Source organism: Pelophylax lessonae, assembly GCF_965119305.1.
Source record: "Pelophylax lessonae genome assembly, chromosome: 3".
NCBI lineage: Eukaryota > Metazoa > Chordata > Amphibia > Anura > Ranidae > Pelophylax > Pelophylax lessonae.
This window is the reverse complement of record NC_138770.1, coordinates 188,842,913-188,869,858: the sequence shown is the minus strand read 5'-3', so window position 1 is coordinate 188,869,858 and position 26,946 is coordinate 188,842,913. Positions and strand designations below refer to the sequence as shown.

The 26,946-nt window shown below is 46.2% G+C and overlaps 1 protein-coding gene across 1 annotated transcript in view; it reads right to left on the bottom strand.

The window, feature by feature from the left end:
- PER2 (period circadian regulator 2) overlaps positions 1 to 26,946 on the bottom strand; it is a 141,922-nt gene that overhangs the window by 61,131 nt on the left and 53,845 nt on the right. The window contains exons 13-20 of the mRNA XM_082252090.1: positions 26,039 to 26,132; positions 19,615 to 19,759; positions 6,100 to 6,209; positions 5,444 to 5,716; positions 4,415 to 4,627; positions 2,918 to 3,732; positions 2,643 to 2,817; positions 2,353 to 2,542 (exon numbers count right to left, since the gene is read on the bottom strand). Of these exons, the coding sequence (XP_082108216.1) occupies positions 2,353 to 2,542; positions 2,643 to 2,817; positions 2,918 to 3,732; positions 4,415 to 4,627; positions 5,444 to 5,716; positions 6,100 to 6,209; positions 19,615 to 19,759; positions 26,039 to 26,132 (2,015 nt within the window). The remainder of the gene's footprint in view (positions 1 to 2,352; positions 2,543 to 2,642; positions 2,818 to 2,917; positions 3,733 to 4,414; positions 4,628 to 5,443; positions 5,717 to 6,099; positions 6,210 to 19,614; positions 19,760 to 26,038; positions 26,133 to 26,946) is intronic.

The window sequence follows — 26,946 nt, the reverse complement described above, 5'->3', positions numbered from 1 at the left end:
TCGCAAGGTCAGTCCCTCCAATGGGACTCCGTCGCGGCCGACCCAGCGCGGAGCTCTGGTCTGCACGCGCTCGTAGGCAGAAACCAGGGTGACCACTGGATCTCAACATCCAGCCCGTCGCCCGGCCCCGCATACTTACTTGAATGTGTCGCGGACGACCAAGCGCAATGCAATGGTCTGCGCGCGCTCGTAGGCCGGCTGGGGTGACCACTAGTGTCGCCCAGTCCGGCGTATTTGCTTGAAGATCTCACAGGAAAAAACACTGGAGAAAAAACTACCTAAAAAATATTTTTTCTAAAAAAAAAAAATCTTGCCAGGACCAGAGATCCCAGCAAGGAACTTAGGTCCTTACTCCTGACTAGACAGAAAAAAACTGATGCCTTGTAGCAGAGAGAGGGAGGATATACCCTCTGGGACTGCCCCTAGGGTGGAGCCAGAACGTTTTTTCTTTCTGCCTAGTCCTACTCCTGCGGAGACAACATAACCCAGTTCTTGTTAATCAAGAAGACTGCGTCTGTCAATGAGCGACAGAGAAAAAAAAAAAACTTGTGGCCGCGAGCCCACGGCGACCATCTTTTTTTGGGCCCGACCGGGCCCAAAAGCGCATGAGGATCATCAAAGGAAGGGGGCCCCCGGCCCGGGCAGAAGTAGCCAGCCCAGGACTCATCACGTCATTACATGTTGCGCCGCACACCTACGTGCCCTGGGCCTGCTGCAAACTCTTCTAGTTCTACCAGGATAGGGCAAAGGCCGCCGCCTCCCTCAGAGTCCCTTGGCAAACAGTGCCCGAACAGCGGAAGAGGAGAGGACACACCAGCTGGCCCCCCACAGAGACCCACCTACAGCAGGGCCAGGGTGCCAGCCAGCCCCCCCCCCCCCCGGTGACCCACCCACGGCAGGGCCAGGGTGCCAGCCACCTACCCACGGTGACCCACCCACTGCAGGGCCAGGGTGCCAGCCATCCACCCACGGCAGGGCCAGGGTGCCAGCCACCCACCCTCGGTGACCCACCCACGGCAGGGCCAGGCAGCCACTCACGGTGACGAACCCACAGCAGGGCCTGGTTGCCAGCCACCCACCCACGGCAGGGCCAGGGTGCCAGCCACCCACCCTCGGTGACCCACCCACGGCAGGGCCAGGCAGCCACTCACGGTGACGAACCCACAGCAGGGCCTGGGTGCCAGACATCCACAGCCAGGTGCATCGCGCGTGCCCGCCACCTACCCACCCACAGTAGGGAGCCTGGCCAGCCAACCACAGGAGGTGCACCATCCGTGCCAGCCAGCCACCCACACACACACAGTAGGGAGCCAGCCAGCCACAGCACCCTCAGTTAAGCTAAGAGGAGCGCTACACAGTGCTACTTTGAGAGGTTGGGGCAGGGGTGAGAGTCATTGCACAAGGAGGGGGTCCCATGAGGACCGAAGTAAATGAAGGTGTTCACTGTACACTCTGTTAGAAAGAGACCCCCTCCAGGTCCCATTATATTCCTTTTTAGTCTCTAATGGGATCTGGAGGGGACTCTAACAGACTCTATAAAGGAAACTGAAAGGGCCTGTTAGAGACCCCCCCCCCCCCCCCCCTCCAGGTCCAATTAATTAGACTCTGCTGTAGTCTCTAATGGGGCCTGCAGGGGATGCTTTCTAACAGACTCTCTAATGGACACAGAGAGGGCCTCTGTTAGAGAGAAACCCCCCTCTCAAGGTCCCATTCGGACTCCTTTGTAGCCTGTGTTGAAAGATTCTATTAAACAGTGTTTAAAAAAAAAAAAAAAAAAAAAAAAAGGCAGAAGTTGTACTTTGTGCAAAATGTAGAGGCGGGGCCTGACAGGGGGGCCTTGCTTTATTTGGTCTGGGGGCCCTAAGTGTTGTTAGTCTGCCCCTGCTAGGGTGCACAAAAATGAATACATGACTGCAAATTTGTTATGTATGCAGCACAATCACAAAGGAATAATAAACGTGAGAACCTACAGGAGTTAACAACCAACTTGTGTTTCATTAGTGATTCTTACTCTTATTCTCATTTTTAGGACCTGGTTTCAATCATGTAACTGGTCAGTGCACTCAACACCAGTATTTGTATCTTTTCCAGAAACTAACAGGATAAACGTTCCACTTTTGCTATGCCTTTCTCACAGGCACCTGAAAGAGCCCTGGCAGAAGGATCTCCCACTCATTACAGAGAATGTAGTGGTGATTGAGAAGTTTTTAGCTCTGAAAGTACAGAGGAGAAAATAAGCAAGTGTGGAGATTTTGCTGCAGGAGTCTAAACAGAACTACAAGAAACTATTTTGGAAAACGTAATTTTAATATTAAAAACTGCACATCATGCACAATATTGGCATGCACTCACCGCTGTGGTATTTGGTAAGTCATCATGACATTCTCATCTGCATTTGCCATTAGCAGCCACATGGGGTCTTGCAGGACATACTTCATAACAGACTCCCCAGTTGATGGTGTTGGCCCTCTCCCTTTCTGATTGTTCTCTGAGGAATCCACGCTGCCAAAGTACTTGCTGCTGTGGCTTGTCTGACTGCTCCCTGAAACAAACATACTAGTTATTTATCACAAAGAAAATATACAAGCAAAAAGAGCTGTAACAAAAGCAGAACTGTAACCCTGCTGTAGTAATCAACCAACCTGTTTGGCTCCCAGAGGTACCATTTCCATTAGATCCACAGGTGAGAGACTCCGATACTGCAGAGGAGGCAGAACAAGTTGCGGACAAAGCATCTTCCTGCAACAATACATCCATAAAGTCACTGCCGGTGGACAATGCATCACTGTTGTGAGCATCCGCATGAGATCTTGCTTGCTGGATACAGAGAGGGATTTAAGAAGTGATATACAGATCATACAGCTTTGTATTACACATCTGTTTTAACAGGTAATAAAAACATAAAAGGATCAAGTACCAGTTCAGGATCTTCACGTGTCTGTGGCATGAACGTACAGTTTACAGCACCACCTGTGCCTCGCTCTGACTGGTCAGTCTTCTGGGACTCTTCAAGCTGCAACAGGTTTAGTTGTAGGGGTGAGCTGCACCGAGACTGGAACAATGGAGGAGACTGAGGATATCGTGGGGTGGAGGAGCAGGAGAAGCCTTCCCTTATCTTTGGTTCGTTTGGAGGAACTGGGTAGGAGAATGGCTGCACAGAACAAGGGCCCTGTGCAGACAAAGGAGCTGAGGGTGGTGGAGGAACAGGGAAAACATGCGGTGCAGGTGGACATACTGATGGTGGAACAGGGAAAGTAGGCTGTGGAACAGAGAATGCAGCATTTGAAAGTGTCATTGTCGGTTGTGGAGCATATGATGGCTGTACAGGGAATGGATGCTGAGGTGCTGTTCCAGGATAGACACTGGGTGCCATTCCAGGTGGATACATATAGTTAGGCAGGACAAGAGCAACCATGGGGGAAAGCAATGGAGTAGGAATAGGCTGCATAGGGAGAGTGGTGGAGGCGACACCATGAGTAGTTTCTGTTGGCACTGGGATTTGAGGAGAAGGAAAAACAGGCAATGGATAAGCAGGCAACATAGGATATGGCAGGGGATGATAGCTGGCATGTGAGGTATCAGACTGGGACCAAGCTGTAGTATTGAGCCCAGGAAGAGGGGGGCGATGAGCTTGGGGGACACCGGAGCTACTGCTGTCCCATGATTCTGGTCGCACGCGTTTTACTTTAGCTTTCCGTGCCTTTCCACTTCTCCGGACAGCATTATCATTTCCTGGAGGAGCAAGGGATCGTAAAGTTGTTGAGTACAACATATAAAAAAAAAAAAGGGACATAATAATGCTACAATTTGAATTTGTTCAATAGCCATTTTAAAACTGTGTTCAGCTCTACTGGGTCTATAGTAACTGTCATGCTCACAGGGCAGAGGTAATTAGGAATAGTTTTAGGGAAATAGGTATTCTGGAAGCAGAGATGGGGGGAACTGCAAGGTTGAACCAGGTAATAAAGTTGTCATATGACTGGCTGTGTAGTGAGGTAGAGCTTTTTAAATATATAATTAACTCAACAAAAATTACATATTTTCCAGGTTCCAGTTTGAGTAGAGTACATCTCTCTCTCTCCTACTCCAGTGCTCCAGCCCCCCTATACTGTTGAAGATCTGACCACCCTCCTAAAAATTACTACTTTTCAATGCTCCACAGAGAGCTTTGTGTGTACATCTTCTCTCAAACCACTGGCCAAGCAAATTTACCACAGAGAACAAAGGGCTCTCTGCATTAGGTTACACAGAGTGTGTCTGAAAAGCTTTATATTATATTAATGGTTTACTACATTTGTAAGTTCTATTTACTGATCCATGGTAACGCTGCATGTAGCCCAAAGATTGCAGGAAATGCTTGTAACTTTCAGTTTTAAAGGTTTTTTGTGGTCACATTTATATAGGCAGCACTCACCTCCTGGACGGTCATGCATGTAGCTTTTACATCTAGTCTGGAAGGCACTCAGCTTCTTGCTTTCCATGAAGCCACTGAGGAAGTCATTCTCTTCTTTCTGTGTGTGCGCCACCAGCACTTCCTTTGTTAGTCCAAGCGGTTTGTATGGCTCTTTCTCTGTGCTAGCTGGTGCCGATGGCAGAACTTCACAATGTGACAGCCCATCCTCTAATTCTAAGAACAGGAAAATGTTGTCATATGGGTTGAGCTGAGCAACAGGCAGAACAAGAATATGTAAAAAGCAAGTATGGCTATTCCTATGTAGATGACTACAAGATATGCATAATACAATCTATGAAATATTTGGATGACCACAGCTTTCCTTTTATTAGACCAGATCTATATAAAAATTGTACATGGCAACCTAAAGCTAAAGTCCTAGGTTCCTCCTGGTGCACAATGCCTGGCCTCATGTGGCTCGAGTATGCAGCCAGTTCCTGGAGGATGAAGAAATTGATACCATGGAATGTCCCCCCACGCTCGCCTGACCTAAATCCAATAGAACATTATCGGGGCATTAGGTTGTGGTCCAACTGACGCCACCAAGTTGCACCTCAGTCTGTTCAGGAGCTCAGTGATGGCCTGGTCCAGATCTGGGAGGAAATACCCAAGGACACCATCCGTCGTCTTATTAGGAGAAGGCCCCAACATGGTCAGGCATGCATACAAGCACATGGGGGCCATACAAACTACTAGTACCACTTTGAGCTGCTGCAATGAAATTTCAGCAAAATGGACTAGCCTGCTGCATCATTTTTTCACTTTGATTTTCAGGGTGTCTTTAAATTCAGCTGTCTGTAAGTTGATAATTTTAATTTTCATTAAATGATGTGGTATCCTTTCGTTCCTAACACATTACCAAGTCCATATCAGTATAGATATCCAGCATGGTATTTTTCCCTATTGAGATCTAATGGATTTTCAAAGTGTTCCTTTAATTTTTTTGAGCAGTGTATATACAAATATAGAATTTCTAAAAACAGCATGTACCTGTCTCTGGTTGCAGCTTCTTGTCCCCCACATGTACAATTGTGCTGCTGTAGCTGCAGTGACTGGTTAAGGATGCCACACTCTCTGCCTTGGCACCCATAGAAAGTTGCGTAATGGCAGCACCAGAAACAGGCAAGGAAGTGAGGGACGGATGTGGTAAGGAACCTGATACAGTCTTGCAGGTGGTGGCAGGTCCAGGAAGAGATGACTGCAGAGAGTGAGCAGTGCTTGCCATCCTAGTTTTGGGGTTAACTACAGGATCTGCAGTAGAATCTGAAAAACGAGAAGGTTTAGGAATAGACAGGGAAGGGCGATGTAGACAATATTTGTGCCATAACTGTTTATTATTTATTTTTTTTTAATTTGAATAGAAACAAACACAATGACAGAAATATGAAATGGTGCATTCCTCAGCTTTCATACTCATTGAAGTTTGGATTTTATGATTGAAACAGAGAAGATTCAATCAAAAACAGTAAATCACCATGGGATAAAATCAGCTGTAACCTACACATATTGGCATCAAGATCTACATTAGACACACTGGAACATTAAGCCAAGCCATTTTCTATTATGCCACAGAGATAAAGTGGGCTAGGCAACATATAAAACTTCTAAAGGCTGAAGTCCAGGTACCCGCTCATACTCCAGCTTACCTCTTTGGCCTTGCATTTGAAATTGATCATTAGAAGCAAAGGATGCCATGCTGTCAGGTGAGACAAATGTATTTTGTTCAGAAGACAGAACACTGCAGCTTTCTAGGTATCTAAGGACCAAGGGAGAAAAAAAAAAAAAGAAAAAAAGTACACATTACTATACATTGCAAAGTTCCTCTTTTGTCTTGACCTGAACAACAGAAATCTGAACACAGAACCACTTATGTCAGTCACTCACCACATTGTCTCCCCACATACATTTCTATATATTTATTATAAACTTAAAAGAAATGAAACTTTAGGCTATGCAATAACCTCCCCTTTTGAAAACATATCAAAATAGCAGTGTAATCAGATGTGTTCCAACACTAACACACACCACTGACTAAACCTAATTTCTACACAACACACCGACTTCTTTTAACCATCAAACTCCTAAATTAAACAGCAGTGGTTTTAGCTCAGGGTCCACTTTGCTTTGTGTTTAAAACCTATTTTTAAAGAATAATTTCACTTTAGAACATGTTACATGTTCTACCCATTTTCAGGGTGGAACATGTAACATGTTTAAGCATCTACAATGTCAAACAAACCATTGGTAACACAATACACTGCCATGGATGAAATCTTGCAGCACCCGCAAAGTCCCCCTCCACAAGAAGGCCCGTGTACAGGCCTGTCTAAATCATTTTGATGTTCATTGGCAAACTTCAGAGAAGGATTGGGAGAAAAGTGCTGTGGTCAGATGAGAACAAAAATTGAGGTCTTTGGCATTAACTCGGCTCGCTGTGTTTGGAGGAAGAAAAATGCTGACTATGACCCTAAGCACACCATCCCTACAGTCAAGTACGGCGGTGGAAACATTATGCTTTGAGGCTGTTTCTCTGCTAAAGTATAGGCCAACTTTGCACCATTGAAGGGTCAATGGATGGGGCCATGTATTGTAAAATCTTGGATAAGAACCTTCTTCACTCACCAAGAACACTGAAGATGGGTCATTGATCTTTCAGCATGACAATGACCCAAAACATACCACCAAGGCAACAAAGGAGTGGCTGAAGAAAAAGTACATTAACCACTTGCTGACTGCCCACATTAACATTACTGTGGCAGTGCGGCTCCCCTGGGACCAGTCACATAGTACTACGTGACTGGAGGGGAAGGGGTTTCGGCGGCGTGCTCCCGCTGTGTTTAGACACAGTGGGAGTCGGGCCGGGGGAGGAGAGGCGGCGATTGCCGCCTTCCTCCCCCGATCTTCCGGGAAACGGAGAGAAGACCCGTCTGCTTATGTAAACAAAGCAGGCGGATCTTCTCACTGACCGACAAGGACAGATCAGCAGTTTCAGCTATGCTGAAACTGCGATCTCTGTGCCTGTCACAGAACCCCCCCTCCCACCCCCACAAGTCAGTAAGCATTAGACATACACTTAACCCCTTGATCACCCCCAGTATTAATCCCTTCCCTGCCAGTATCATTATTACAGTAACAGTGCATATTTTTAGCACTGATTACTGTAGTAATGTCACTGGTCCCCCCAAAAGTGTCAAAAATGTCAGTTAGGGGTCCAAACTCTCCGCCGCAATGTGCAATCCCACGAAAAAAAAAAAAAAAAAAAACAGATCGCCGCCATTACTAGTAAAAAAAAAAAAATTAAATAAAAATGACATAAATCTTTCCCGTAGTTACTAGACACAATAACTTTTGCGCAAACCAATTAAAATACGATTTTTTTTACCAAAAATATGTAGCAGAAAACAAATTGGCCTAAAATGTTAAATTTTGATTTTTACATTTTTCTTTTGAGAATGTCATATAGTAATCGCACAGGTGATCAAATACCACCAAAAGAAAGCTCTATTTGTGGGGGAAAAAAGGACGTAAATTTAGTTTAGGTAAAGCGTTGCACGACCGCGCAATTGCTTGTTAAAATAACGCAGTGCCAAATTGCAAAATAGGGCCTGGTCAGGAAGGGGTCAAATCCTTCCAGGCCTAAAGTGGTTAAAGTGGAACTTTACACACATATTAAAAAGTGCACCAAAGTAAAGCTCACTGCATTACAGTATAATGTGTGGTCCTTAGGCGCCTCATACCCCCTTCAGAGTGGAGGAATCCTCAAATATGTGCACAGCAATCTTTACTGTGCACGTGCAGCCGGATGAGTTTTTGGCATGTGAAAGACTTTCCAAATTTCTTATGCCCGGATGTTAAACGGTCATCGCGATAATATAGCTGCTGTCATTTTCAGTGCTATCCCTGCGTTGTTCATCCTTGATCAGACACCTCAACAGGAGAGACAGGTTCAGAGTTGGGTATGGATGTGGCAGCCATGAAATTAGCACAGAGAAGGTGAAGTGAGATGCTACAGAGGGGGTTTAAGAGCCACAGGCAGAAAGCAGAAAGGTAGGCTGATTTATTACCACATAGCCTTTACTCTATTGTTTACATCTGTTCAGCTTGAAAGTGAGCAGGGAAAAGAGCGCCCCTGCAGGACAGTTGGAAATGTATTTGACTTAGCAGTTAATGCTGGAGTTGAATGCTAGCATGCGCATTGAGATTTGTGTGGTGATGGAAGTACTTTTTATCTCTGAAAATCTTAACATTTATTTTTATTTTGGGGGGGGGGGGGGGGGGGATTACAGTTCCGCATTAAGGTCATGGAGTGGCCTAGCCAGTCTCCAGACCCTAATCCTAAAGAAAATTTATGGAGGGAGTTGAAACTTCGAGTTGGCAAGCGACAGCCAGGAAACATAAGGATTTAGAGAAGATCTGTAAGGAAGGGTGAGCCAAAATCCCTCCTAAGATGTGTGCACACCTAGTAAACTATAAAAAAAAGTCTTACCTCTGTGCTTGCCAACAAGGGTTTCTCCACCAAGTAGTAAGCCATGTTTTGCTTGGGGATCAAATTTTAATTTTTACTCACTGAACTGCAACTCAATTTATAAATTTGCATAATTTTTTTTTTTTCTGGATTAGTTACATAGTAGTTGATGTTGAATAAAGACAACAGTCCATCCAGTTCAACCTGAGCAGGTGTGTGTGTTTGTGTGTGTGTGTGTGTGTGTGTGTGTGTGTGTGTGTGTGTGTGTGTGTGTGTGTGTCAGTGATGTGATCATTTCCCATAACCCTGAATGTTGTGATCTATGAGATGCACGTTCAAGAGTCTTTTTTAAAGTAGCCATTCTCCCAGCAGTTACCACCAATTGTGGAAGAGAGTTCCACATTTTCACCACCCTTACAGTGAAAAACCCCTTACACAGCTTAAGGTTAAACCGCCTCTCCTCTAATCTCATTGTGTGGCCACCTGTCCTCTTACAATCCTTGAGACTAAATAGTTTTTTCCCTATGCTGGGATCACCACTGAGGTATTTGTAAATCACTATCATGTTCCCTCTCAGGCGTCTCCTCTCCAGGGAGAATAAGTTAAGTGCTTGTAAGGCCCTCCAATTCCTTTATTAGTTTAGTTGCCCTTCTTTGCACTCTCTCCAGTTCCAGCACATCCCTTCTGAGGATTGGCGACAAGAACTGGACAGAATACTCCAGATGTGGCTGGACCATGGTTTTATAAAGTGGCAGGATTATAGATTTATCTCTGGAATATATCAACTTCCTTATGAATGCTAATATTCTGCCGGCTTTGGCAGCTGCACCTTGACATTGCATGCTATTGCTTAGTCTATCTTCTACCAGAACCCCCAGATCTTTCTCCATCCTGGATTCCGCCAGAGGTTCCCCCCCTAGAGTATATTTCTCAATATCTTACATTTCTCTACATTAAACCTCATATGCCATGTATTTGCCCACTCTGTTTTTTTGTTCAGGTCATTCTGTTCAGGTCAACCCTTTGGACACGCCCATGAAACCAGTTTTCTATCCAAGAACAAACCTTGTGATCGATGCCTGCAGACCTTAGTTTGTAGATTAAGCGTTTGTGGGCAACTGTGTCGAATGCCTAAGCAAAATCCAGATACACCACATCCACAAGTCTCCCCCCATCTAGCTCACAGCTCACCACCTCATAAAATGTCAACAGATTGGTTCGGCAAGAACGTCATTTTGTAAACCCGTCCCGATTACTGCAGATGATACTGTTGTCCTTAGCAAATTCTTGGATATAGTCCCTTATCATCCCTTCCAATAATTTACATACTATTGATATCAGGCTGACCGGCCTATGGTTGCCCGGAATATGCCTCTGCCCTTTTTTGAATATTGGTATCATATTGGGTTCCCTCCAATCACCTGGTACAGTTCCCATCAATATACTGTCTGCAAAGATTAGGAACAACGGTCTCAATATAACCCTACTAAGTTCCTTAAGTACTCTAGGGAGCAAGCCAGCCAGTCCTGGTAATTTATTTGTGTTAATGTAATCAAGTCCTTCCTTGATTTCACCCTCTGTTAGCCACAGCGGCAAGTCCCGTGATGTGCTGCTAACCATACAGTCATGATCAGTATACCCCTCCTTTTCATGTGTAAAAACGGAGAAGAAAGTATTTAGTACAGTTGCCTTCTCTGTGTCATCTGTAACCATCCTCCCATCATCATTAATTATGTGTGCAACATGCTCTGACCTTCCTTTTTTGCTATTAATATATTTAAACAATTTCTTAGGTTTTTTTTTTTCTCTCCTCTATGTGTCTTTCGAAGTATTTTTTTGCTGTCCTGATTTTTACATTTCTTATTCGATTCCTTGTATTGGTGGAAAGCCGATAATGTCCCCTCCGATTTATATTTCTTAAAAGCCATTTTTTTTCCTCTAATAAGCATTTTTACATTACAGTTTAGCCACCCTGGTTTGACCTTGGCTCTTCCATATTTATTTCCCAGTGGAATGCACTGTGAGATATTTTTGTTTAATATGTTCCTAAAGATTTTTGGTTGCTATTCTGTCTCTAGCATTTAAAATACACCTATATAAAAATTATAGTCTCTTAATTTCTTTGTAAGTGGGCAAACTTACAAAATCTGCAGAAGATCAAAAAATTATCTTCCCCACTGTATATGGAAAAAGCAAAGTGTATGGTTCTGTAAAATTAGACTTTCTCTTTACATAATTATAGCCTAGGAAACGCTTAGAGGATCTTTTCATTTCTATGTAAAGGACTACTAAAGCAAGACTGTATTTTCCTTGCACAACTCATGAAACCTAACAGAGTATATACAAAAATGTGAATAATTTCACACTTATGGTATGACGTTAAAGTGATTGTAACCCAAAAAAATGCTCCTGTCCCTTAAAAAGGCACAAGATATAGCACAGTGCTTTTGCCATGTCAATTGTCCATTTCAATGTTGTACAATACCTGGTGGATCCTGCCTGTTCCTGTCTTCCCCTGTGTACTGACCATGCTTATCATGGCTGCTGATCCGATAGTGTGGCCAGATTACTTGCCCCCATCATTCCGCTGTGTATTCAGGGTCTCTGCATCTCCCCCTCCCTGTCATTTCCATAGTCTGTGTGTAAACTGAAGTCGATCTCCTCCCGCCCCTCCCCTTCTGCCTTGATTTAGTATTCTGCTGCAGCTGTTCCTCCCTTTTGGTAAAGTGGTTGTAAAGTTGCATCCAGTGGCGGCTGGTGCTCAAATTTTTTTTTTTGGGGGGGGGGGGGGCGCAAACAGAGAAATGTAATAGGCTTTGCTGCAAAAAACGCTGTAAAAAAATTGCGTGACTTTGAGGTCGCAAAAGTGTGAGAGGGGCCTTCAGTAATTAAGGTATAGTGTGCCCCCTTTCAATGCACAGTGACCAGCGTGCCCCCTTTCAATGCACAGTGACCAGCGTACGTGCCCCCTTTCAATGCACAGTGACCAGCGTACGTGCCCCCTTTCAATGCACAGTGACCAGCGTACGTGCCCCCTTCAATGAAGTGACCAGCGTACGTGCCCCCTTCAATGAAGTGACCAGCGTACGTGCCCCCTTCAATGAAGTGACCAGCGTACGTGCCCCCTTCAATGAAGTGACCAGCGTACGTGCCCCCTTCTATGCAGTGACCAGCATACATGCCCCCAATGCAGTGACCAGCATACATGCCCCCAATGCAGTGACCAGCATACATGCCCCCAATGCAGTGACCAGCATACATTCCCCCAATGCAGAGATCAGCATGCGTGCCCCCTTACTTACCTGGAGCAGCAGCGGCAGGTGGCTTCTCCTCAGTGTCCCGGTGGCGCGTCTTCTCCAGTCCTCCCACTCCCGCCTCCTCCTCGGCCAATGGCATGGGGTTTACCTTGCGGCCAATCAGGAAGCGCGTATCAGACTCACTTCCCGATTGGCCTGGAGGAGGATCGGGTGTGAAAAACTTAATTTTTGGAAAATCTTACCTGTAAAATTCCTTTCTCTGAGTCCTTCGACAGTCGCCGCCTCCTCTAAGTCATCACTATTGGGTATTGTCCACCTATCCGTAGGAATAGCTAGGCATATAGACTTAGTCCAAAGACAAAAGGCATTAGCATATACACACCCACGGGGGCTGTCCCATCTGGTCAATACCCCCCCTGCATCACCACTCCCAACTCAGTTTGGTAGCATAGCAGTAGGTAATAAGAACCCCAAAAGAGGGGCGGGGGCGGCGACTGTCGGAGGACTCAGAGAAAGGAATTTTACAGGTAAGATTTTACAAAAATTCAGTTTTCGCTTACGTCCTCCGACAGTCGCCGCCTCCTCTAAGTCATCACTATTGGGATGTCCCAAAGCAGTATAGACATGAGGGGTGGGAGACGCAACTGTAGAAAAGGCAACGCAGTACCCACATCAGAGAAAGGAATCTTACATGCACCGTAAGAACCAACTGGGCAACCGAAAAAAAACAATGCTCAACAGGAGCAACAGCCCAGGAAAGCAAATGCCAACAGCCAGGGACCCAGAGAAAAAATGCAAGGGTCCATCATGGCACAGCCGCACTGAGAACTTTGCGGCCAAAAGAAGCATCAGCTGATGCCAGAACGTCTACTTTGTAGAACTTGGAAAAAGTGTGCACCGACGACCAAGTCGCCGCCTTGCACACCTGGGCCACCGAGGCCCGATGCCAACAGGCCCAGGAAGTACTCAAAGACCTGGTAGAGTGCGCTTTAACAGGGAAGGGCGGAACCCGTTCCTTCAAGGCAAAGGCCTGCTCAATGGTCTGTCTGATCCACTTGGCAATAGTCGCTGCCGATGCAGCCATGCCCTTCCGAGGTCCCTCAGGAAGGACAAAGAGAGTCCGCCTTCCGAAAGGATTCCGTAGACTTCAGGTAAACCCTGATCGCCCTGACAACATCCAAGGAATGCAAAGCAATCTCCTTTGGATGTTTAGGCTTTGTACAAAGCGAAGGCAGGACAATTTCCTCATTAAGGTGGAACTCCGTGATCACCTTGGGAAGAAAGGACGGGGTGTTCTCAACACCACCTTATCCTTGTGAATTATCAAGTAAGGGGAGCGGCAAGACAACGCCGCCAGCTCCGACACTCTGCGAGCCGAAGTGATCGCACCAAGAAAAGCAACCTTTTTCGACAGCAGAGGCAACGATATCTCCCTGATATTTTCAAAAGGAGCACGCTGCAATGCGGACAGGACCAAGTTCAAGTCCCATGGAGGTAAAGGCTCCTTCCTAGGAGGAGCCAAATGTCGCACACCTTGAATGAATGTGCGCACCAAGGAATGAGACGCCACAGGGCGTTGGAAAAGGACCGCCAGTGCTGACACCTGGCCCTTTATAGTGGCCAGCGCCAGGCGCTGATCCACTCCAGACTGGAGGAAAGCCAAGATTCTCGACACCGAGTAAGAACGAGGGGAAAACCCCCTGGACTCACACCAGGTGAAGTAGGCTTTCCAGGTACGGTAATAAATCTTACCAGAGGAAGATTTTCTAGCCTTGATCAGGGTAGGGATAACCTCAGAAGATAGACCCTTGTCCTTCAAGATCTGGGTCTCAACAGCCAGGCCATTAAAGCCAGCGACTGTAAAGCAGGATGGAAGATCGGACCCTGAGACAGGAAATCTTCCCGCAAAGGCAGGTGCCACGGAGGTGCCACTGCCAGGTGAACAACGTCGGCGTACCAAGACCGGCGAGGCCAGTCCAGCGCCACCAGAATCACCATGTGCGGTTCCGAGATCAATCTGCGAAGGAACCGGGATAGTAACTGAATCGGAGGAAAGGCATACATCAGACGATACTGATGCCAAGGGGCCACCAACGCATCCGAGGCGTCCGCCAACGGGTCGCGCGTTCTTGCCACGAACCTTTCCACCTTTCGGTTTAGCCGAGATGCGAACAGATCCACGTCTGGGGATCCCCACTTTGCACACAGCATCTGAAAGACCTCCGGGTGTAGGGACCATTCCCTGGTCCAGGGTCTGGCGGCACAGATAGTCTGCCTGCCAATTCTCCACACCCGGAATGTGAACTGCCGAAATAGCCGGGACATGAGTCTCGGCCCAAGACAGGATGTTGGTCACCTCCCGGGCTGCTCGAGCACTCCTGGTGCCCCCCTGGTGGTTGATGTAAGCCACCGCGGTAGCATTGTCCGTCTGTACGCGAACCGGCAGGCCCTGGAGACGGTCCGACCACTGGAAGAGACAGAGTTTTATCGCTCGTAGTTCCAGCACATTTATCGGGAGGGAGGATTCCTCCTCCGACCAAGTGCCCTGGGCAGACAGGGTGCCCAGGACTCCACCCCAGCCCGACAGGCTGGCATCGGTGGTAACCACGGTCCACACCAACGGGTGGAAGGACTTGCCTTCCGCCACCGACGGGGACTTGATCCACCACAGAAGAGCCAATCTGGTCCGGCGACTCAAGGAAACCTCCAGATCCAAGGACTGAGGAAGTCTGTCCCACCTGGCCAGGATCTCCGTCTGGAGAGCCCGTGTGTGGAACTGGGCAAAGGGAATTGCCTCGAAGGCAGACACCATCAAACCCAGGCCCCGCATGCAGGCCCTGAGTGACGAGGACGGATTGTCCCTGAGGGACCGGATTTCGTCCCGCAAAGTCCGGAGCTTGTCCTCCGGCAAGAATACCTTTGCCTGAGCAGAGTCCAGAACCATTCCCAGATAGGGAAGGCGAAGCGACGGAGACAACGCTGATTTTTGAACGTTGATGGTCCACCCGAACTCCTGGAGCGTCTGTACCGTGATGGACAGATCGCGCACAAGGTCCTGACTGGCACGCGATCTCAGAAGCAGATCGCCCAGGTACCCCAGGACCGCAATGCCCTGGGGCCGCAGCAGGCCCAGAACCGGTGCCAACACCTTGGTAAATACCCTGGGTGCCGAAGAGAGACCGAACGGTAATGCCACAAACTGGTAGTGGTCCTCTGCGATAGCGAACCGAAGGTACCGCTGATGACCCTCGAAAATGGGGATGTGCAGGTACGCATCCTTCAGATCTATCGAAGCCAGGAATTCTCCTGGACTCAAGGAGGCCACAACCGAACGGAGAGACTCCATTCGAAACTTCCGAACACGCACGAAGCGGTTCAGCACTTTCAGGTCCAGAATAGGACGCACTTTGCCCTCCTTCCTGGGCACAGTGAACAGATCCGAATAAAACCCCCGAAACCTGTCCCGATGAGGCACCGGGACAATCACCCCCTGAGCAAGCATGTCCTGCACCGCTTGATGCAAGTCCTGCAGACGCCCCGGAAGCAGATAGAGATTGGAGGGAAAGAATCTGTCCGCCGGCCTGGAAAGGAATTAGATCTTGTAACCTGATCGAACGATTTCCTGGACCCACCTGTCCGAGATCCGGAGCAGCCAAGGTTGGAGGAAACCGCGCAAACGTCCCCCCACCCCAGAAATGGGTGAGGGCGCCCCTTCAGGCAGAGGCGGAGTGTCCCGCCAAACCGGCATTGCCGGTCTTCTGCTTACCCGCCCAGGGTTTCTTCTGGTTGCCCTGGGCCTTAAAGGGCTCGCCCTTGGATTGGTTCCGAAAGGCACGAAAGGACCCCTGATTAGATCTAGGCGCAGAACCCCGCTTGCCACGGAAAGACTTGTTCTTCGGGTTCTGGGGTAGCATAGTGCTCTTACCCCCCGTGACGCCTTTCCCCAGGGTATCCAACGCCTCGCCAAAAAGGCGAGAGCCAGCATAGGGAAAATCAGCAACAGTTTTCCGCGAGGACTGGTCGGCCGACCAGCTCTTCAGCCATATCAGTTGCCGGTTAAGTACCGCAACACTCGAGAGGCGATCCACCCAGGGGGCCTCATTTAGGGCTGCATCACACAGATACATGACTCCTTGATGGATCTGGTCCACCATTTCCAGTCGTGCAGGCGGCACGTCATCGGACACTAGGTTGCTTCTAAGCACCTTAATCCAATCAGCCACCGCCTGAGCCACCATAACGGACGCGAAAACGGGTTTGAGCAACAAATCCGCCACCGTATAGGAATGGCGGGCTAGAGACTCCAACCGCCGGTCCGTGGGAACCCGGAAAACCGGGGTATCCTCAGTAGGAACCAAGGTGGCCTTGTTCAGCACGGCCACAGTGTGATCTACCTGTGGAGGCACACACCATCGCGATTCCGTAGCCGGCGCAAAAGGATAAAGCAATTTGACTAGGTACCAGGAATGGACGTTTTAAAGTGCGCCACATTTCATTAACAGTGTAATGGAATTCCGCTTGGCAGGGAAAAACCTGCGCAGACTTGCTGGTCCTGTGCGTCCCAAAAGAGGACACAACGCCCGGAGGACTGGGTATCCTTAAACAAAATAATCAACTCATCCATGGTCGCCCATTCTTCGGGTGACCCTGGGGAGGATGTATCAACACCCTCCACCTCAGCCTCCCCCTCAGACCCCGGGGGGGTCTAAGGATGAGCGGGACCCTGAAAAGGGCACACTCGCAGCAGCAGCATCCATATCCCCATCTGAATCAGAAGAGAGAGACAGCCTGGGCCGTTTTCTCGCAGCCCATTCAGACATCAGCATTTCCATATTTGCCACTAAAGTCGCAACCACAGCAGCCAGATCAGGTCGCAGCGGGGCCACAGGAGAACTGGGGCCCCCCACTAAAGCTGGTGGAAACTTGCTTTCCTGAGAATCCATGGCTCAAGATATTAAAAAACTACAGTGCAAAAAAGTAGTGTACTGTCCCCTTAAATAGCGCTGCGGAGTACGCAGCCCACCGCTACTGTCACAGCTATGAAGACCCCCAAAAGGAGAAAGAAACTGAGCCAGAAGCAGTATACAGAAGACAGAGAGATAAACTGCAGAGCCCACAGATCGTTGCTACCTGTGTCCTTGCTGTCTGAGAGGAAAAGGAAATGCTGCTGGGGGGGGCTGGCCATAAGCCAGACCCCAGGGAAAATGGCTGTCCCATAGGGATGCATAGGAGGATACGCCAAGATGGCCGCCGACATGCGGCCGAACCGATCGTTCCACCGCCCACAAAATGGCGGCGGATGGCGCCAAAATGAGCTGTATACTCGCCTCAGAGGGGCTATACACGTGTGCATAGTAAAAACATGGCGGACCGCGCGATTTTACCCCCACAGCGGTCGCCGCACAACACACAAGTCTGTACCCCCAAACATGCACCTAAGGTGACACAGGGACAGGGACCCCCGGCAAACATACAGATCTGCACACAGCGAACCCCGCAGGGATCGCACAGGGAGTCACACAGGCACAGATATGGGGACACACAGCAACACAGACTGCCACCCCAGGCAGAGGCCCCACACAGAAAAGCACTTACCTGTACCCGATGGCGTGGGGGAGCCTCTATGCACGGATAAACCTCTGTCCTCATCTGACAGGGAGTGCCGTGAGCCAGGGACATGACGATGCAGTACCGCAGACGAATCCTGTGAGGTAGCCACCTCACGGCTGCATCCCTGCAGCAAACAGGGATGGGTCGTTCTTAATGCCAGGGCGAACCATAGCTGAACGCTCGATGGCGGGCTGGGGGTCCATCTGACCCTCTGTGCCCTGGAGAACCAGGGCGGCCAGTCCGAATCCCAGCACCGCATGATCCATCTTCATCCGAATAATAAACTAAAACTAAAAGCTGACAAAATGAACAGCTAGTAAAGTGAGAGAAAAAAACTGACATTTAAAAAGAAAATCAAATAAAAGATTTAGGAAGGCTGAGACTGAAGCCCCAGCACAAGGTAGCCTGACTATTCCTGATGCTAGGCAAACTAAAACTGAGTTGGGAGTGGTGATGCAGGGGGGGTATTGACCAGATGGGACAGCCCCCGTGGGTGTGTATATGCTAATGCCTTTTGTCTTTTGACTAAGTCTATATGCCTAGCTATTCCTACGGATAGGTGGACAATACCCAATAGTGATGACTTAGAGGAGGCGGCGACTGTCGGAGGACGTAAGAGAATTTTCATTCGCTATTGTCACACAATGGGTGGACTCGGGCGCCACTGGTTACATCTGTTATATACCTTTATCCTCTCTGCTTCAGGAACATATTAAGTGCAGTGTGTGTATTTTTTTTTATTATGAAGCTAAACAGTTCTGCTGTGTGGTCACATGTCCTCCCCCTGCTAGCTTGCATACATCAGAGGAGAATCTTAGCCCCTCCCACTGTACTCCTTCGATCAAGAAGGAGAGAAGAGGGAGGACATGCGACCACATAGCAGATCTGGGCGAGGGAGATTTAGCTTTTTTAATTAAAAAAAAACAAAAAAACAAACAGACACACTGTATTTAATATGTTCTTAAAACAGAGGAAAAGAATATTCATTCTTTTAATATTAAAATATGAGTAATAGATGTGACTTTACAACCCCTTTAGGATGTTGGTGAAAGGGTGAAAAACCAGCAAGAAAACACTCTGTACGAACTCTGTACATCCTGCTCCAAGAGGACTGAGAACTTGCGGTGGGAGGGAAAGAAAAATGAATACAGCAGGAGACTTAACTGAGGTCAAAAGTCAATAGGTGTTTCAGCATTACAGTTTCCACCTCTAACTGAGACGTGTTTTAGAACACCAGGTCGGTGTTTGTTCAATGTAATAAACAATAAAATAGGTATACCGTACTGGACTGTTATACAATCCTATATATAAATATTCTTGAATGCTTTTTTGGGTGTGCTCTTTAAAGCGGAGTTCCAGCCATTTCACTCACCTGTCCAACGGTCCAGCGATGCGGCCGCCCGAAGCCTCGATCCTCTCCCTTGGCGCCGGCATCACTGCTGTGGGCACCCGGCTGTGACAGTTTGCGGCTTCAGAGCCGGGTACGCACTGCACATGCGCGAGTTGCGCTACGCGCCGTGATTGGCTGGCAATCTTCTGGGACCTTTGACATGTCCCAGAAGATTGCAGGGAGGGAGGGGGAGAGGAGAACTTCCGCTCAGGGCGCCGCGGCGCTCCGAGCGGAAGTGGGAGCGGGTACCTGTCAAAACTAGGTACCCTCTCCCCCCCCCCCCCCCCCAAAAATGACATGCCAAATGTGGCATGTCAGGGGGTTAGGACCACCTAAAGCGGAAGTTCCACTTTTGGGTGGAACTCCGCTTTAAGGACATACTTAACATCTTTGATAGAAATAACTTAGCAAGCTGTTCAAGCCCCAGATTAAGTCTCACCTAATGACACTGTCCAGGCAGTTGATTTGCTGGTAAGAGTACGGAGGCTGTTTTGCTGGTAGCGGGTCACTCTGTAGAGGGCAGGCAGCCATTCCTGAGCCCTTGCTATCGACATCTTTGCACCTGTTCACTTTATCTGTGACACCTGTTAGTGAGATGCTGTAGTTAATTGTAGGCAGTATATTAATCTTTGTAGCCACAACATTCTCAGTAGCAATTACATTAACAGCTTCTGATTCTCCCATCAGGGTTTCCTAGAAAAACTAACAGAGGAAAAAACACTTAATGTACACTTGTTACAAATCTGAGATGGCCATCGTTTCCTGGAAAAATTACACTTTAGTTATAGTGGACTTTACAAGATATTGAATTGCTATCACACTATATAATCAAAAAAGGCAGTGTTATTCACAGCAACAGTTTATGCACTTTTTATATTGGTAGAAAAACAAATTAGAAATATTTGGCAAGCACTGCACAATAGACACTGCTTCCTACACCTAAGTTATAAAAAAAAAAGACTGAATTCAAAACAATGTGTTGCCCATAGCAAACAGGTTTAGCAGTTATTCTTTAAACACAGACGAACAATAGAAACCGCTAAAGAAAACACAGTGATAATAAGAACCAGAACGCCAAGAAATCTATACTGGTAGGCTAGTGACTATGGAAAGCTCAGTGCTGCAGAAACTGCTTCTCCTCTGTAACTTCGGCCAGAGAGCCATAATCTTTTATGCAGGAAGTAAAAGATGCAAAGAAGTCATCAGCCTTTAAAATTATAACTTCTGATGAATAGGCCTTTTTTAAGTCAGGGTGTAAAAGATAATAGATGACCATTATCGAATAACTGAAATTGGGGTTTCCAAGTCCCAAGCACAAACTCTCGACCCAGACTGTAATGAATAGATCGGGTTAGATTGTTAGCCTAATTCACTTGCGCCAATTCACAGATGTTAATCCTGCATACCTGTAGGATACCAGTGAGTGTTCCTGAATAATAAGGTTTGCACTCACCGGGAAATTCTATATCTCAGAGTCCATTGAAGGACAGTTTGATCATAATAAGCAGTACAGGATTATGCTGCCATCTAAAGGACAAACGGACACTAGGCCAGCCCCCTTAGGGCTACACACACCTCATGTAGCAAGTAGTCTAAAGAGGACAAGAAGCAGTATCCTTCAATGGATCCTGAGAAATAGAACTACAACTACACCTCCAGGTGGAAGATCATTCTTTCATGTTTAGCCATCATCTGCTGAGAAAATCTGTCTGCCAGGTCTACAAACAGTAATGTGCACGAGGAGATCGATAGAACATGAAATTAAATGCCACCTAGGACAGGATAGAATCTATCTTGATCACTGCCGCAACACACTGGCTGCCCCCTGATGACTTATGTAAGCCAAAACTGTGCCATTATCAAATTGAACTTGGTCCAGATGATCATATAGAAAAGGGGGGCCAGTAAAACATAGGAATAGCTTTTAACTTTAGGATGATATTTGAAAGCTTCAGTTCTCTGTCAACAACCCTTATCAACAAATGATTAACAACCCTGAAAAGATGGTTCAGAACTTGGCCCCAACCAAGAACAATGTCTGTCTGTCGTGACAATCTTCCATTGCAAAGGGATACAAAAATCTCTGCACTTCAATACCAGGAACAAAAGCCTCCATGACAAAGCCATCTTGAATCAGTGTACCTAGATCATCTTTGTCCACAGAAAGAATACATTTGTTCCAGCGATGAGAATTTCCCATTGCAAATATCTGAGGAGGAATTGTACAGCTCTACAAGGAAGACCCATGTTGGGATTGAAGATGCTAAACCTGAGGCAGAAAGATCTTGGCTTAAAAAGGTTTCAGGAAAAGGACAAAGTACTGCAAGCAATCCGACAGAATCAGAGATGATTTCTCAAGGTTCAGAATCCATCTGAAATCCTCCAAGGTCTGAATCGTAATGGACTCATTTGAGACCAAGGACAGAAAACTCTGCTCCCATAGCAGGAGTGTGTTGAGGTATCGGATGACTGGGATGCGTCTGAGATGAAGAAGGTCCAGAACTGGTGCAAGGACCTTTGTGAATACTTTCAGAGATAAGGCAAGGTCGTCCGGAGGAGCCACAAATGCACAGTGAATGTTGCAAAATGAAGAATTTGCTAAAGACTTGGAAAGATGGGAATGTGTAAATAAACATCCTGCATGCCTATTAATTCTAAGAAGTCTCCACGATGAAGGGAGGCAATAACAGACTAGAAATTTCAGAATAATTGTTGCTACAGGTGCTGAAACCTGACTAGGAGAAACCCCCCCTCATCACTGCAATGATATCACCCAGTGAAGAGTATAAAAAGATGATTCCCATGAAGGGGAGGTTCAGTAAGGCATTACATCATTGCTCTGCCAGCATTTAAGGAAGAGCACCCTGCGGATTTAAGCAGAGGAAAAGGTTACCATAGACCTAACCCAGTTACCATACAGTGCTAGGGTCACACACAAAGTTCAGCATGACAATCATCTGGTCAAGCCAAAGTCTGCAAAATTTCTTCTAAGATTTTGACAGTTTGGTCTTAAAGCGGTATTTCATCCAAAAGGGGACGTTACCCTCTTCCTCTCCCCCCTGCCTTATTTGGATATTATTTTGGTGAGTGGAGAGCAGGCGTCGGCTCCTACTTCTGCTCAGATCACCTATCAAAGCTCTCCACCTCTATGCCCTGCCTGCAACCTTGTTGCAAATGTCACAGGTCTCAGGGACATACGCGCAGTGCAGCTCACATACAGTCAGCTGTGAAGCAGCAAGGAGTCACAGCCTGCTACTCACAGTTAACATGCCGGCCCAAACCGACAGCTTCAGAAACCGGCCCAATTGAGGGTGGCGCTAGATCCCTGGACGGGCAAGTGTAATAAAAGTCAGCATCTGCAGTTTATTGTAGCTGCTGACTCTCTAAATTTTAAAAAAATTACTGAAAAACCTCTTGAAAAACTGAAATATCTTCTATAGGAACCGCCAAATCTTTTACAGGGCATAATAAGGCCAAAAAGCATTAAAGGGCCAGAAAGCATTAAAGAAGCCAGTAATCCTAGAAACTGAACTCAAAATCAGCTTGTTGAGATCCCCTCCTCTAAGGAAGGGAGGGACTCAGCATCCAAAAAAGAGTCCCCAGAAGAACCCAAGAGAATCAGAGCTAAGTTGTACTGAAGTCATAAAACTTTGTATAGATCAAAGTACCTACCTCCACTGGAAGACAGAAGTGAAATGAACAAACAAGGAAGAAAGATGGGTATAAGAAATGATTGCCAAAGTAGGCAGTTTGGACTCAGACCTTTGAGAAATGAAAAAGGCACAAGATTTGCCATTGCCAAGCTTATCTTTGCACAGAGTAAAATAGGTCCTAACAGAAGAATCACCTGCAGTCACAGGGTGATCACCACTTCTGCCAGACAGGTTTCCATTGAGCAAAAAAAAAAGGTGTGCACCTTTAAGAAAAACAAAGGAGGTATCCATAAACCCTAGAAATACTCTTCAAGCTTATCCAGTTTCTCTTTCTTGCTGCTTTCTGTCCAGTCAGGCGCTGTCCAAAAGCCTGCCCTTCACCAGGTTGTCTCTCTCCATCTATGGAGAACTCAGTGGTACCACAATTACGGCCGGGTCTGCAGATAAAGCTGCATCTAGACATCTTTGCACTGCCCACTGGATGGCAGAGACACAGTAATGACATTAGTCAGGACTACCAAAAACTTCAGTATGCTAGGTCACACAAGATACACTGTATGGCTGAAAGGAACTAGCTGGTGTGTGCATGCACATCTCTTGTGGCTGCCTGAAGTCCCAGCCAAAGAGAAAGTCGCAGAAAGAGATTTATACTTACCAGGGCCATCTTTAACACAGAGCAAAAGGGGAAGCTGCCCCGGGCCCAGTCATTGTTGTGGGGCCCAAAGCAGCTGCCCCTTGAGCTTGCACTGCCCACAAATAGTTGATAAGTTGATTTGAGAGGCCCAAGAAAATGTTTGCCCAGGGTCCAATCAATATTAAAGACAGCCCTGATACTTCCCCTCACATATTGCCCAGCCACATACTGCAAATTCTGTAGAATTGCACACAGCTTTAGGCTTCATGTACACTACAGCTGCTAAACTTGAGTTTAGGAGCAGTTGGTGTTTTTTTTTTTTTTTTTGCCAAAGCTACTAAACTCAACTCCATAAAAACCTATGTGTCCATGTACACATAGGATTTTAGGATAGTTAAGGAGCTGCTGAGGTTAGGGGAGGATCAAACTCCCTCAACCCCCCTCTCCTTAAATGGTGAAGAATCATATTCAGGAAAGGAACATTTTGACCGCCGGCCGCATTTTGCATGTTCCCGCGGCCAGCCGTCATATTAGTCTATGTGTACATGAAGCCAAAAGCAGATGAAGGTTAAAAAAATAAAAAAAAAATAAAACTTAAACACAGCCATTAGCTTGCTAATTAAACACAACAAACAGTGAGTCTTCAGAGATGGGGAACTGCTATAGATGCAGATAATCTGCAAGGAATCCTTAGGGTAAATTGGCCTGGCCTAAACTGCAGCATTTTGTTCTAACTCTTAACAGTTCTGAAGACTGTAGGGCTGTCACAGAGATTACACCAGTATATGAACTAAGAAAATATGTGCTTGTAGGCTAAATGGTGAAACTTCCAAGATTTCCAATATCCAACTTGAATCTACCAGTAAACTGTTAATGTACAAAATATTCCAATTCATGCAAAAAAATATAACTGAAAAGGAACACAACATACATGCTCTCAAAGACACTAAGCAATACTAGACAGGTGTGAGGTGTTAAAGACTCAAAGAGGCTAGCCTTCAGCTTTTTTTTTTTTACTTACCTAATGTCTATTTCTCCTGTAGGCAGCAGTATTTCCCTTTATTAAGAATGATCAAGCAGTGTCCCCCGGTGGATGAAAATCCTCTTTTAGATATTATATTTCTACCTACTGACCACTGCCTTACATGAGGGGCCAGATAAGTAAAATACAAGCCAAATACGTTTTTTTTTTGTTTTGTTTTGGCGCATTATTTAGATTGATCCAAGTGTAATGCAATAGCTGCCATCATTGCTATAGCCAAGCTAAAAAAACTTACCAAAAACTCCACAAAAAAAAAAAAAAATCCTAACGTGGCATTAATGTTGTAGTAAACAAAAGCTTTTAAAAGGGAATATATATATTCCCGCATAAATTTTTTAGTAGAATTAGCTTAGAATGTCTAAACAAAAAATTGCAGCACTCCTAGGCAATCATCTATAATGTATACATAAGTTCCAAAAGTGGGAGATTTTGTCAGATTACTATACAGGCCAGAAAGGAGCATGCACTGAAATAATAGAAAGTCCTCTTTCAAACGCGTTTTGCCTATTTTTGCTTCATCAGGGATTGAGGAACCATATAGTACTCATCTCTGCACATTAACCACACATGCATAAAGTCTCCCTGGGCAGGTGCTGAAATATGAAAGGAGAGATTGACTGGAGAGAGGGATCAGGGAAACCTAAAGTGATATATAGGAGCATACTGAAAACTATTTGGTACTTGATGTGCCCATCAAGTGGTTGTCACCTCCACCTTAGTGGACCTGGGCGCACTAGGGAATCGATGTAGTAGTGGCAGGACCATTGGGACAGCCTATGTACTTTAAGTTCCAAAGGAGACCGACATATAGATTAAAACTGAGCAAAGATAGATGTGAAAGTACCACATAATTCTTAGCAAACCTGACCCTGTGGATGCCTCCGATATTTTGAGGTCTCAGATCTCTGAGGATTCTGGGTTTTGGTGATTTATATATCCCCTCCATGACTCAAGTCACAGTTTAGGATCTGTCCAGTCAATCTCTCCTTTTATACTTCAGCGCCCGCCCAGTGTGACTGTGTGTATGTGTGGTTGTTGTGCTGAGATGAGTACTATTTGTTTCCTCAAGCCCTGATGAAGCAAAAATAGGCAAAACACGTTGGAAAAAGATAACTCATTCCTTTAGTACTCCCTATGTAGCTATGCAACTACTCGTTCACTAACTCATGTTATGTACTTGGTGTTCTTTTAATGAGACGCGCTACAGCGGCATAACTTTTTTTTTTATATATACATGTTCAATAATAAAGTTTGGAATTTTTATATTTTAGTACATGCTCCTTTCTGGCCTGTACAGTCCGACAAAATCTTCCCCTTTTTGTATCTATGTATCTTAGATGTTTAGTAATGATATCTTCAGGTTTTAAACAGGGTCAGTAGATTTCAGAATACAGGCTTTTTGAGGAGATTTTGTTATGCTGGTAATGCAGAGAAGTCAGGACCTATAGGGGGGGTTGAATAAGATAGAGAAATAAAGTGATGAAACTTAGACACACAAAAACAAAAAATACACAGTCACACTGTCATCTCATACCCGTTTTAGGTGTGATCTTCAGATTAGGGTGATCTTTTGTTCCTAGACTGGTAGATCCCTGCTGTCTCTTTCGTCCACCCACAGGTGGAGTTCCCTGAAGAACACAGAAAATTATTATATGCAAACCTGCAGCTCTACATTAGCACCAACACCACACACATCTGTGAAATAATATTTGCTGGCTACTTTAGTATACAGGGCAGTGTTGGGTGGTAACTGTGTGAAATTAAGGTCTGGGATAAAGTTGGGGATTGTTCGCTGCCGACATTAAGACCATAAGGAGCTTATGATTTTTAGCTATGTGTGAGGTAAATTATTGCCGCAAAATATTAGCTGCTGTACGAGAGTTGGAGTCAAAAGCGGTTTGGCAACTGACAGTAACCCAGTGATTTGCTCATTTTTTTTTTTTTTTAAATAAACACAAATCGCAAACTTTATAACTTTTGATGGTTTTATCTGGCAACATGTACCTGTGTGCAGGACACAGGACAGGTTTTTTTTTTTAGAGATCAGGAGTTATTTGCTGCTACCTTCAAGCAGAACTATTTTCTCCACTCCAGCGCTGCGGTGTCCCACAGCTCCTCACCAGCTGCTGACATCTTCAGCCAGTCTTCCAAGTTCTGATCTGTTATTTTCTATTCATCCTGGCAGATGCTGAAATTTGTTACTGAGCTGTGTGTGTGCACCTTAGTGTACAGTGTGGACAGTCAGGTCAGAAACCTTACTGCAGTAGAGACTTAGAATGACCCTTCTGCATTAACTTTAAACCTGCCTGTTAGCAATTTTATTTTTTTAAATTAAAAGTGTAACACTGGAAACTTGCTAGGACTGCCCCCCAGAGTGTACTATATAAGCCCCACCTATAAGCTCCAGATTTTTAGCAACCGAGCATTTGAACAAGACTCAGA